Consider the following 13,556-nt stretch of genomic DNA (forward strand, 5'->3'; position numbering starts at 1 on the left):
CAGATTGAAAGAATGCAAGCAGAGTTAGAAGTTTGACCATTTCTCAGCTTGTATGATCTGGGAAGTCAGTAGGGGAAGGATCTTGATGATTGTGGAAAGGGGCGTACCCTCTTGTGACCAAACTTGAGCACATTCATTAGACTGTCATGGTTTGCCCGGACTTACCTTGTCTTAGGTTTTAACCTGTCTTTCTTTCCTCCTATCCTTTACAGCCAGGTCTTTGGACCACCTGACCATCTCACATTACAACATATGTATTTTTTTCACTGTGCAGCACTAGCAGCCATGAACGTCTTTGAGATAAAATGATTTTTTATTGTATATATTCCTTTCTAGTGCCAGATTTCAAAGAAACATGTAGTCCATTCCAAGATCTGTTCATTTTCTTATTAGGATGTAATTCACAGCACTTTGCCTGAGCTCTGAAATTATTTTTGTACAGTGAGAGGAATGGAAAGTTCTGCTCGCAAAGTCCTGGCAATATAGAGGACTTTTGTTGCCAATCTCTGTTACTTTGTGGGCCTGGGCATTGCACATAAGTCAAATGGTCTATAGAGTGAGGCCAAGTGTTCTTGAACACAAGCTCTCTCACCTTTCTGGATTCAGTATCACATTATTTGCGATTCTTCTCGATTTTTAACTTGACTTGGGAGAATGCCATACTGATGCAAGCGCCACCAGACATGTTAAGAGGAAAAGAAGTTAGTTTACACAGTTGGAGTGCCTTCCAATTCATACTACGCATTTTGAAGTAGATTTTGGTCGCACAAGAGCCAGTGCAGTTCTACCTCTCAAGCAGCTTGCACTGATCTCATAAAATACACAATCAAGTGAGCATTCTGTGTTGCACCATTTCTTTTAGTGTTTTATTTAGTGATTGGCACTGTCTTCTTGCCAGATCCCTGGTTTCCTATAAATACTGACCCGCCGAAGCCAGTAATGTGAATTCATCTGGACATCAGAGAAAGCTCTTCAACAAAAGGTGAGAGATATGTCGAACCAGAACCAGGACTGTGTTTTTTGTTCACCTGCAGACTAGGACAGGCCTAGAAGTTTAAAGCCCTACTGCATCACCCTGCTATGAAGGTTGATCTGGTCCTGGTAGCTAAGTGGAGGACAACTGAAATGGAAGAGCCCTTACTGGATCCTGTCGGGCAGGCCTGAGCAGCATCTGTGAGTGGTTACCGGCTAGAGGAGGATATGCTGGGGACCATTGAAGGATTGCACATTTTGGTGAGCCTATGCTGTCCCTCGACTCACTTGTCTTTGTAGAACCCTTCGTTGTCGTTCCCTATCCTGAGATGGTTAGGAGGGATAGGTTATGTTAGGCTACCACTTTGTTTATTAAGTGCGTTGCTATCTATTCAGGTGTCTTAGGCGTAGAAGACCGAAAAAAGGGGTGCCTGTAGGTGGCTCATTTGACATAAAGACAAGTCTTCAGTGCACTCCTGAAGTGCAACAGAGTCTACAAATTGCACAGGGATGGCTGGAGGGCATTCCAAAGTTTGGCAGCAACAACCAGAAAAGCTTTTCCTCCTATCCGGGTACATTGGCAACGAGGAACTTGGAGAAGGAAGGCATCAGATGATCACAGGGAATGAACCAGGATATAGCGTATGAACTTATTTTTAAAATAGGTCTGACCCTAACAAATGATAAGCACAATAGATATGACAAAGTGACTTAGAAGTGGTCCTCGTCTCCAATAGAAGCCAGTGCAGGGCATCTAGTGCTGCTGATGCAGAGGAAAAGACACATATGAATGTTTGATTTGTTCATCCTTCCGCCCATAGTCTGTTGTTTTTGCTGATGAAGTGGAGCAACAGGAGCGGGTCAGAGCAAGTTTGGTTGCCTCGTTATCAGTGTGCCTCAATGTCATCAATGCTCCCCACTGAAGTGGGCAAAAACAGGCAATTGCAATAATCGAGCTGACTCAAAGTGGCCATCTGGACTACTATCCTGTGAATGGCCGTAGGAAGAAAGGGCAAGGTTTTCCTCAGAAACAATAGCAGTAGGTAGCAGGAAGAGGGCATTTGATTAGCTTGTCTAACAAGGAAGAGATCAGCGTCCAAGAAAAACACATGGTTTTTCACAAATGTTGACGTTCCTGCAGCATAAGACAATCTGGAAGCCAGAGAGTCGAAGGGCAAGGTAGAATAGAGGAGCTGTGGGGAATTCCACAGTATCTCTGTTTTATCTGAGTTAAGCTTTAATTAAAATGTTTATGCCCAACCAGGAGGTATCAACCTTCATACAGAGATAGAAAGAATTGGAGGAGACCGGACCTAAAGGATCGATAGAGATGGCCAACTGGGTTTTGTCAGCATAGTTAATACAGCGGAGTCCCAACAATTTTAACGGAGGTCAGATATAGAGGTTCAACAGAGTTATACTAAGATCCAACACCCTAAGGACTCCTTGTTGTATGGTTTTATATTGCGACTGATCGGGTGGAAGAAACTCAGCCTGGCACTGAGCCATTAAGTAGGAGTTACACCGCAGTAAAGCCTGCGCTTTGAGGCCAATCTCCACCACTCTGGAGAGGGATTGAATGCGATACTGAAAGAGGATGATAAATCCAGTAGCACTAAGGCCACCGGGTTTGCCTTATCCACTTCCCGACCTAGTAGCTCTGTTTCAGTATAATACCATGGTGTAAACCCTGATTGTACTGTTTCCAAGATGCTATTCTGCTCTGAAAAAAAGACCGCATGTTCACATGCTTCTCCAGGATCTTCACGACAAGGGGAGCAGCAAGATTTGTCTAAAATTGGACAGTAGCATATGGTCCGCACTGGCTTTCTTTCATAAAGGCACAGTAAGTGCCTTTCTCCGCTATAGTAGCACAGAGGCCTTCACAAGAGAGTTGTTAAAAAGCTCCAACAGAGCGTGTGACAGCTCAATTCTAGCAACTTTCCACACGTTGGTAGGTAGCAGATCCAAATAGGATCTGGAGCTAATGTGTTTAAACCATGGACTTAAATTTTAACAGGGCAAAATAAACAAAGTTGTCCAAGCAAGGGCCCATGGATGTTTCTATCCATAATGCAACTCCTTTTTCAGGGGGTAGAGGATCATCAGTGACGAAAGCCTGGATATCTTAAGCCGAGCTACAAGGCATCTCTGTGCTGTGGGGGTTCACCAGAGAACTCAAATCTGGCACTCCGACATGTCTGTAATTCCAGTTCCTGATAAACTTTAGCAATCTTTTCCTCAAAAAAGTTGGATAATATTGTCTGCCAGCTCTTGGGAGTGTACAATCTGGCAAAGGACATATCCTTCAGCAGAGCAGAGAATACTTGCAGCTCTTAGAGCGGTAGACACTAGGCAAAGGGCAACCCTTTTACTATTTTGTAAACCACTCTGTGCCACACACAAGCTGCAACTTAATTAAGCACAAGAGTGCTGAGGGACTCCACTGCCCACCAGAAAGGGCTTTTAGGGAAGAGAAGCCTATGCTCCTCCACAAGCAAAAATGTCTACCAGTTAGGCCCTTCATCAAACCAGCTGTGTTTCTGCTAACTATTAAATAAATCAGGGAGCCCCAGCCCTCCCTCCAGCCAAGGGAGTTTTAGGGTGTTCAATTTCACCCAACCCTTTCTTCCACACACCAATGATTTCAGCATCTGATCACATTGGAGGAATGTAGCAGTGGGAATTGGGCATATAACATTCTGCTAAACACCGCAGGTGTCTTATCCTTTACCATGTTTATGGACCCAGAGATCCCACGACCAACACTGCATGTCTGGGCAGTAGGCACCGTAAAGGTTCCACATGGCGTTTTCAGTTATATTACTGCCAATAAAAAGCTACTGTCTTTTGTTAATCAGCTCTTCGATGAGCCACAAGTAAGAAGAAGATGCACCTGGACTCCAATCCACCTGGAAAAACCATCTGCTAAGTCCGCAACCAATGCCAAATTATAGCCGAGGTGTTAAGAGCGTTTAGCCTGCTATACGTCTATGCCAGCTGTCTAGTGAGGGCTCTCATTACCGCCTGGGGCTCTCTGCCCCCCTCTGGTACTCCGAGGCTCACACATATATGTGAGGTTCTATGTATCTAACGTATTCGTGGAAAAAGACAATGAATAATGCATCTAATTAATCATGGGCATTTGTAGCTATAATGGAGCACTGCCATTTTGATTTATATTTCAAGATTTAATGAGGCAGAAAGCATACAAACATTTTCCATGCAAAAATGGTTTTTCAACTATTTAATATGCATATATATTTTATACAAGTATGTGTATATATATTCAGCAGTTATAATTAACTGAGCTAACTATAACTTTTGCCCCCTGCAATGCACTGCCAATGACCTCACATATTCCATCACCCATAACATGGTCAGTGACATCACTGATGACATCTCAAATGACATCACTGACCATATCATCCAGTGAGTGTGAGTGTTTCCTAAACGTTTCCGATACTGAAAAATATATATTTAGCTACTGCATAAGTTAAATTACTGTTCTTTCTGTCCTTCTAATGAGTGTTAGTGTTTCTAACATATAATATCCCTTGGGCTAAGTTAGCGCTCTATAAATGTTATATTCATTAATCAACTATAATCCTGTTTTTAAAGCAGGTGTACTACTCACGAGTAAACTAGCCTTCACGCTGACACATGTCCCCTGCTGATGTATGTGTATGGTAGTGCTTTACGACAGTCTAAGCTGTTCTTTGAGACTTCACTACACAGTGGAGGCTGTGTATAGTTGTCTTTTACGACATACTTACCACTTTGCTTAGACTTCTCTCCTTTGTGATGAACAACTGTAGTAGTAGTTCGCAATAAATTCATCTGTTCCCTAAGACCTCTCTCTTGGGTGATAGCTCAGTGTAGTAGTGGCTTGTAACAGACTGACCTCTCTGCTGACACCTTTCTCAAGGATGAAGAATAATTTTACTAGTGCTCTTTGACACAGTAGCCTGTGTCTAAGACATCTCTGCTGGGTGTGTGTTGTAGTGGTTTGCGTAAAACTGAAGTCTGCACAAAAACCTCTTTCCAGGTTGACGAACGGTGTTATTGTGGTTTGCGATAAAATAGCTGTACCGTTTGACGTCTTACTTTGGGAATTAGTGTTTTGAGTAGTGGTTTAGAAGAGAAAGGACTATCCGCTTAGAACTCTCTCCTGGGTGACAAGTGAGTGCCATAGTTGATAAGATTACAGTGAGCTCTCTTTTTAAAAAAATGTAAATGATTTTTATGAAGTATATTGAAGTTTATTTTGCTGGATGATGTCATCAGTGATGTCACTCAACATGTCACAAGTGTTGTAATATGTCAGGTCATAAGCAGTGCATTGGGGGGGTGAGCTATAGTTAGCTAAGGTTACTATAACTGCTGAATTTGTATAGTTTTGTGCGTGTAAAATCTGAACCTAACTATAACATACACGTAGCCTTTGATTTTTTTCCAGTGAATTTCAAAGGTTTTTTAAATTCTGTTTCCTAGCTGTAACTTCCCCGAAACCTCTGTTTTTTCAGAGAATAGGCTTACAGCATTCTGGGAGTTGGAGTCCTACACTAACTGCAACATGGCGGATGATCACATGGTTGGGGCGGCGTTTGGCAGCGTACTTATTTATAAGTTACAAACGTTCAATCTGGGCATTACGGACATGAGGCGCGGCATCAAGAGGTGTCTGAAGGAGGAGTCGATCCGAAATGCATTATACCCATGCTGTCCAGTTTCCATTAAACAACCCAACCTGAATATCCCTGCTTGAGGCTCCTTCCTTTCACATCGCTGGAGGGAGTTTGCTCAGGTATGGGCTAACCGGCAGCTCACCAGCTGAGCGCCGATATGCGAGGGACACTGCTCAAGTGCAGACCGTGACTACACGGGAGTGTAGGTGCAATCTCGCCGACCTATGACTCAGCTACACGGCGCCCTGTGGGTTGGAACGTTATGCGGGGACTCGAGGGGCTAGGACGTCTAAATAGCGACTTCATCAAGTTTGCCCAGCTCTACAAACGCCAACAAACTATAAGGTATGACTTTGGTTTCCCACATCACTTACAGCATTCTGGGAGTTGGAGTCCTACAGTAACTGCAACATGGCGGATGATCACATGGTTGGGGCGGCGTTTGGCAGCGTACTTATTTATAAGTTACAAACATTCAATCTGGGCATTACGGACATGAGGCGCGGCATCAAGAGGTGTCTGAAGGAGGAGTCGATCCGAAATGCATTATACCCATGCTGTCCAGTTTCCATTAAACAACCCAACCTGAATATCCCTGCTTGAGGCTCCTTCCTTTCACATCGCTGGATAGAGTTTGCTCAGGTATGGGCTAACCGGCAGCTCACCAGCTGAGCGCCGATATGCGAGGGACACTGCTCAAGTTATGCGGGGACTCGAGGGGCTAGGACGTCTAAATAGCGACTTCATCAAGTTTGCCCAGCTTTAAAAACGCCAACAAACTATAAGGAATGACTTTGGTTTCCCACATCACGCTATTCCAGACTTACAGCATTCTGGGAGTTGAAGTCCTACACTAACTGCAACATGGCGGATGATCACATGGTTGGGGCGGCGTTTGGCAGCGTACTTATTTATAAGTTACAAACTTTCAATGTGGGCATTACTAACGTAATACATTAATAACGTTATTTGTTAACTCACTAGGTGATAGTGTTCTTATTAGTGAAAAGTTTTTTTGTAGAGTTGTTGTGGAGAAGCTAGGGCTGTGTTTATGGACTCATAACCTGCTTGCAGAGAAATTTGTTGAAGATGATGATGATTTGACAGTGTTGTTAATTAGGGTTTCCGGCACTCTGTGCCTTGTTGAGAGTATAGGAAGAATGCTCTGCAAACAAGGAACCAGTAGACCAGTGAGGATTCAAGTTGCATTATGCCGGTGGTGACGTCCTACTGCGAAGACTCAGCTTTGTCGATGATAGTTTTGTGATTTGTGGGGACGTTCGTCACGGCTGGTAGACACCTTTGTCTGTCTTCATTGTTTTTCTCCGTCATTCTGTCACCTCTTAGCTCCATGTCACTTTCTCTCCCACTCGCCTTCATTACACTTGGTAGCTGCTGATGGGATATAATGTGTTTCTGTATGAATTATATAGTTACATAGGAGCCCCTTTTCGAATTTGCAAGTCTGGATTGTTTTATAGTTTGTGTTTAATAAATAATACAGTCCACATTATCTGTTCAGAAACATCAATTCAGGCTGTGTATTGGGGGTAGAAATTAATCTTTTCATCTGTTTGCAGATTTTTTCTCTGCTGTCTTTAATTTTGAATTCTTCTATAAGGGGCTGTAAATAATAATAGGTAAATTGTGCCAATTGTGACTCTTCAGATGGCGCATGTAAGTGCAATTCTGCACTTGAAAGTACCAGCGATTTAACGTGAGGAAAAAATGAGTTAGGTGTTGTTACATTCAAGTAACTCACCTTGCTGAAAAATATATTGAGTGTGGATAATACCCTTTGTGTTTTTTTCAAGGTACATGTCCCTTGCGGTGTTGGATGGAGGGAAGCATGGTGTGGGTTCTCTGCCCTCCGTCTCATGCATGTTTCTGGCTGCGGCCTGCAGTGATGGCTCTGTAAGGTAAGAATAAACAAATCCATCAGATTGCATCAGCTATTTCTGGAAGAGTTCCACCATCTTTTTTTTGTGTTCGCTTCAAATCTTCATGAACGTATTCATTGGCTCATTAACCCATCGTGTTAAATTAATCATGAGGAATACAATACTGTTTGATGTCTGAGCGAGACTGCCTCTTTGCTCTGGCCTATTTCAGACCTTCATTGACCAGTTGTTGGCTGGATTCCTGCATCTCTTCATCCCATTGCTGCCTTGACCCACTCCGCCAGAGACACCACTTCGCTTGCTGCCATATTCATACCTCCTAAACTAATGTATGGTTTTCTGACCAGAGTAGATGCCTTCACCTGATGAGGTACAGCTACTATTGTAGTGACGAGGGCAGAGAATAGTCATCCAGAAGGGCACAGGCATTTCAACTTATTTCTTGAGACACATTCTCTGGTTCATTAACCAGTTTTCCCATTAATGCTTTTTATGATGATCATGACACAGGGAATATTAAGCGGTCTGTCCTTAAGCAAGTTTATTCACTACAAATGTACTCCTAGACAATAATCATAGTTATGAAGTGAACACATCCGTGTTCTCCTCACGCAATTTAACTTCCTCCACTTGCACCTTAGTGGCCAGAGTCTACATCGGTCACAATACCACCTCCAGCTGTAAACAGGCCGAGGAGCTCCTAAATTGCCGCACCATCTATGGAAGAACCAGCCAAACTTCACAAAACGCAGCTGAATGGACGGAAACACAAACCTCATTCATTAGTTTCACTCTTATCTGATCCTTTTTTGAACAATTATTGGCAAAGCAAACAGGTCTCACCTACGCAAGATCTATTTGCATTGCCAATGTGTTTTAGCCATGAATTAGTGGCGTAGGCGAAAGTCACGCAGAGTGTCATTGAGTGGTATGACGAAGAGTATAGTGGAGTGGCAGAGAGTGTCATGTATTGGAGGGGCATAGTGTGGTGTGGCATAAAGTAGAGTGAGCTGGTGTAGAATTCATTGGTGTAGAGTGTTGCAGAGTATAGTGGCATATAGTGAAGGGCATTGAATTCAGCGGCAATGCAATGCTGCTTCATAGAGATCAGTGGCGCAGATTAAAGCGGTGCAAAGTGGAGTGGCGTAGAGTTGAGTGATGCAGAGGGCAGTGGTCCAGAGTTGAGGGCAGTGTCGTAGAGTGCAGTGGTGTGGAGTAGAGTGTCGTAGAGTGCAGTGGCATAGAATAGATTGTTTCAGAGTTGAGTGGAGTGGTGCAGGGTAGAGTGCAGTTGCGTAGAGTGGCATAGAGTGCAATGACAGAGTAAAGTGATGTAGAGGGCAGTGCTGAAGAGTGCAGTGGTGCAGAGTAGTGTGGTGAAGACGGCATTTGTATAGAGTAGGGTGGTACAGGGTTGAGTAGAGAGGCATAATATGAAGTGGCATAGAGTGCAGTGGCGTGGAGAGGTGCAGTGGTGCAAAGTAGAGTGAACTGGCGTAGGGTGGAGTATTCATGCCATTACAGACAGCACATTCAATTGAAATCCCCACTGCATTTTCACAGACATACAGTTTTACTTATAAAACTATACAGTTCACAAATGAAAATGTGTGGAAATTGCATCACCTAGTGTAATTTGTTTTGATCATATTAAAGTATTTGTTTCCAACACACTTCAGAAATAATAAAAAATGTGCTTCATTTGTGTTTCTAATTCTGAAACACTTTCACAGCTCATTTAAATGTTGTGTGCTAGAAACATCATCTTTACTACCCCAGAATCAAGCAAGATTGTCACATAAATCTTTTCACTTTGAACTCGGAGAAAGAAAAGTCAACATTTGCCTTCGGAAGACAGAGCCTGACATTTGAGCTTGGTCTTTGAATGCACAGCAAATGTGACAAGATAATACCAAGATAATACCAAGATTTAAAGGCCTGTTCAAAGTAGGGAGTTAGTGGTGGAATACAGTAAACCCACTTTAGGCAACGGGAGGAACGAACTGAATCTGGAGAGCCTGAAGCAAATAAAGCCAGCAGATAGAAAGCCAGAAAATGTAAGTTACAAACCACAAAGCCAATGTTAATCAATGGGCTAAGTGCATTCCTATGTCAACTTTCGGAAAGTCCCAGCTGTCTGGTATGCTGCAGCCTAAAAAAGGTTGAAAACATACTATAAGAAATGATTAACCCCTTGCTTGCGGTCGGAATTCCGCTCCTGTGCGGCACATTCCGATCGCGGGTGTGGTCGTGACGGCTTCCGGCCATCATCAGCACACGAGCACTGGGTGCCATGACGGACGGGAGCCGTCACCAGCATGCAAGGGGTTAATTAAAACCATATACAGTAAGCTTCTATTTACAAAACACCAAATATAAGACTTAGCAGTCTAAGGAGGACATAAATGGCTTTTAAGATCCAGACTTGATGAAGAGTGAGGAACAATTAGTAAACAAAACCAGTATACAGCTCCAGCTCTGTGTCCTACCTGAGGAAATAAAAGGAGAAACCTTTGACTACGTGCTCATGCTGCGTGTGCCCTTTTTCATACATATCCAACCTTCCGCTCCAGTACCCTCCTAAACAGATTTTGACCAAATCGGAGACTCTAGAGAGAGGTTGGATACGATGGATAGAAAGAGAGGGACATTTCCAGCACACACGACTCAAAGCAACCATGATATTCCTACAAATGGCCACAAATAGTGTGTGTACCTGACTTCAACATTTCCACGGAGGCTGCGAAACAGTAAGGGCAGCAAATTCAAAAACTTCGACAGTAAAAACATTGCCTGTACACAAATATCTTCAACTGAGAAATTCCAACATGCACCCAAACACCTTATCAGTTTTAGAATACAATATTTGCTGATTCCTGCCAATACATGAAAAGTGAGTGTTGCTGGATTCAAGGATTTAAAACTGGCCTAATTCTTTGTAGGGAGATATTTGTGTGGTCACTGTTGATATTTTGGGCATCTATATTATTTGCTTTTTTTTCTTTAGTCTACCTTTTCATGAAGAATTAGGCCTCGTTTCTCAATGTGACTTGTGATGACGTATTCCTACAGTTTGAATGTGGAGATGAAGAAACAAAACATTAATGGAGATGAGATACTACAGTCTGCCCTGTTGTAGAGGAGAAGTCTGTTTGACTCTTAAAACCTTTTTTTTAGGATTTTCTTGATGTCTGAGACTGCCCAAAAACTTCTGCTCATTGGCGAGTCCTTCCATCACCGGCGCTGTGTTCTGAAGGTGGCGGTGATTGTACAGTCATTCGCTGATGGAGAGAGGTGAGAAGCCACTTGTTTGCAACATTTATGTTATTCTGATAAGGGAACCCAATGCCTCAAGTTTTCCTTTTTCACAATAAATGGCACATTTATGACTTGAAAACTTTGTTCTTAACCGATTAATTAATTAGTGTAAATACTTGTACAGTGCAGCAGTGCAAAGTGAATGTCCATGAAACTCTTTCTTACTTAAGGTATTGTGGTGTCATCAATGCAATTTCAGGTAGTTCGTGAAGTTATCTCGCTCCCACAGCAGTGTATGCTTGCAGCGAGTACTTACAGGGCATTCAGTGTTAGGACAGGTCCTGGATACAACCACATTTTCAGGCTCCTCCACTTTGGTTTCTCCCCTTTGATGTAGAACTAGTCCTGCTTGATGTGTAGCTACATGTAATGCACATGTTCTTTGTGTGAAGGAAGGTTGCCGGGCTGCCTCTGGGCTTGTTTGTCTCATGCGCGTGAGAGAAGGTGCTAGGCCTGATTCTACACTTCCAGGAGGATGCCAGGCCCCACAATGGAACCTGGATGTGGGGCAGCTTTCCGCTCTGCTACTTCCAGCGACACATAACATCCTTCTGGAAGTGTATTGTGTTTGAGACTCATGAAAATATTCAGTTTAATAGAGGGAGAATCTTGGGGCACAGCACTCATTTTTATTCTTGAGATATTATGGTAGGGAGGTGTGGGATTTGGTCAGGACTTGAGACGACCTATAGAGTCTCATACAGGAGAAGAAACAATTGGTAGTGAACGAGTCGCTGCAAAAAAAACAAAGCCAAAATGGCTCGCCTTCGGGACCTATTGGCTTTGCCAATGTATTTTTGTGCTGATGCTGTGCAGAATCGGCCAAAACAAGAAAAAAAGACACAACGAAATCAATGAAACCGTTGCTACTGTCAGCCGTGACTTCTTGTAAATGCATGCATGCTTTATGACGTTGGACCATTTAAAAAAATGTTATTTAACGATCCAAGCTGGATTAACAAGACCACACAAGATTTGAGGCAGAGAGGCTGGCAGCAATTTGCTGCCCAATGTTCCAATAAAAAAATAACACATATTAAAAATAAATAAATAAATAGAACCGCAGGGTGGTGGTCAGTAGTGGCGATAGTAATAACATAAAAATAAATCTGGGTGGGAGGGGGGAACGGAGAAGCAACACACAAGAGAAGACAGAGCTGCGCTAGGGTGTGGGCAGAAGCGCGTGACGGAGAGAGCAGCGTGGTCGCTCACAGTCCAAGATGTCTTCCAGATTCATTACTGGCTTCACGGGGCAGGACTCTGTAAGGATGAAACCTGTCCACCACAGAGCACTGTATTGCCATCACCCATCCAGGGTGATACAGGAGAAGAGGCAATGGAGAGATATATGAGCATCAACTAAGACTAGAATTCACCAGCTACAAAATGCCAGGGTCCCTTTCACCTTTGGATTCTACCCCCCAAAAGGTCCAGGCAATAAGAGTGCAGCCTGTTGAGGTATGAGTGACTTTGGAAAGCCTCACTTGTATATGTAGTCAGGCAAATTCCCACATTTATTAGCAAGGTAATGTTAAACTGAGTTACCCAACTAGAACCATTTGGTCTGCGGAATGCTATTTTATTCCTTTTAAGTCCTCCCTTGAAAGTTGGAAAGTTCACTCCTGTAGTATCAGGCGCTGGAACTCCAATCTCATTCTCATTTTTTGCATGGAATGAAGCTTTTAGACTTTTAAGACGAATCTTGAGACAGTCCTTTTCTGAGCCTGTTCTTCCACACGTTTTGATGGACAGAGCCTCAAGCCTGTTTCACCATTTTTGTATGATTTATACATTTTCTTGGCAGTAACTGCCTACAGCCACTATGGACTCTGGTATAGCCTCCTATGCCAAGGTCTGGCTGCATGTGACCAGGTACCACCACCTTGTAAGTTATTTAAACCATTCCTCCGGCAGCTGAAGTTGCTTTACTGGGTCTTGGTTAAAGGCCCTTGCCTTGTTTAAGGTTCTACATGGCTCTGAACCCCCGTTCTTTGCACAGCTGCTTCAGGTCCTTCCACTCCAGGTGGAACCAGTGGTAGGTGTCTTACAGTTAAGTTGGTCAAGCTGCAGTGGACTTCAGTTTGCTGAAATGAAGGAAACATCTCATCCTGGCCGGTCTGCCTTTTAAATCTAGACTAGGCGATTACTTTGGAAAAAGTTACTGCTTATTGTTCAGGGGCATAGTATCAGCCCTTCCCTGAGGGCTCTCTGATGATTACCAGTGGAAGAGCTGCAGCAACATCAAAATTGAGGAAGGAAGATGAACCCTTCAGAATCCCTAGGACTTGTTAGCTTCTGTAACATGCTATTCAACATGTTTGGGCTGACACGAACAATGAAGGGTGCGTGAGAGGTGCTGGGGGCAAGCAGATGGACAATGGAGGATCAATCGATCAGTCAATCAATCAAGACACTTGTAAACCGCGCTACTCACCCGTGAGGGTCCCAAGGTGCTGAAGGGGGGGGGGGGGGAGGGGGGGTGCTACTGCTCGAAGAGCCAGGTCTTGAGGAGTCTTCTGAAGGCGAGAAGGTCTTGCGTCTGTTGTAGGTGGGTAGGGAGGGTGTTCCAGGTCTTGGCGGCGAGGTAGGTTGGTCCGGCGTTGTGGAGTGCTTTGTGTGCGTGGGTGAGGAGCTTGAAGGTGATCCTCTTGTTGACGGGGAGCCAATGTAGGTCTCT

The 13,556-nt window shown here is 43.7% G+C and overlaps 1 protein-coding gene across 2 annotated transcripts in view; it reads left to right on the forward strand.

Moving 5' to 3' along the window:
• The window catches only part of WDR6 (WD repeat domain 6), an 87,202-nt gene that overhangs the window by 57,763 nt on the left and 15,883 nt on the right, over positions 1–13,556 (forward strand). For both annotated transcript variants that reach the window (XM_086939321.1, XM_086939320.1), the window contains exons 4-5: positions 7,475–7,579; positions 10,739–10,855. In XM_086939321.1, the coding sequence (XP_086795447.1) occupies positions 7,475–7,579; positions 10,739–10,855 (222 nt within the window). The remainder of the gene's footprint in view (positions 1–7,474; positions 7,580–10,738; positions 10,856–13,556) is intronic.

This window comes from Lissotriton vulgaris, chromosome 9 (assembly GCF_964263255.1).
Source record: "Lissotriton vulgaris chromosome 9, aLisVul1.2, whole genome shotgun sequence".
Taxonomy (NCBI): domain Eukaryota; kingdom Metazoa; phylum Chordata; class Amphibia; order Caudata; family Salamandridae; genus Lissotriton; species Lissotriton vulgaris.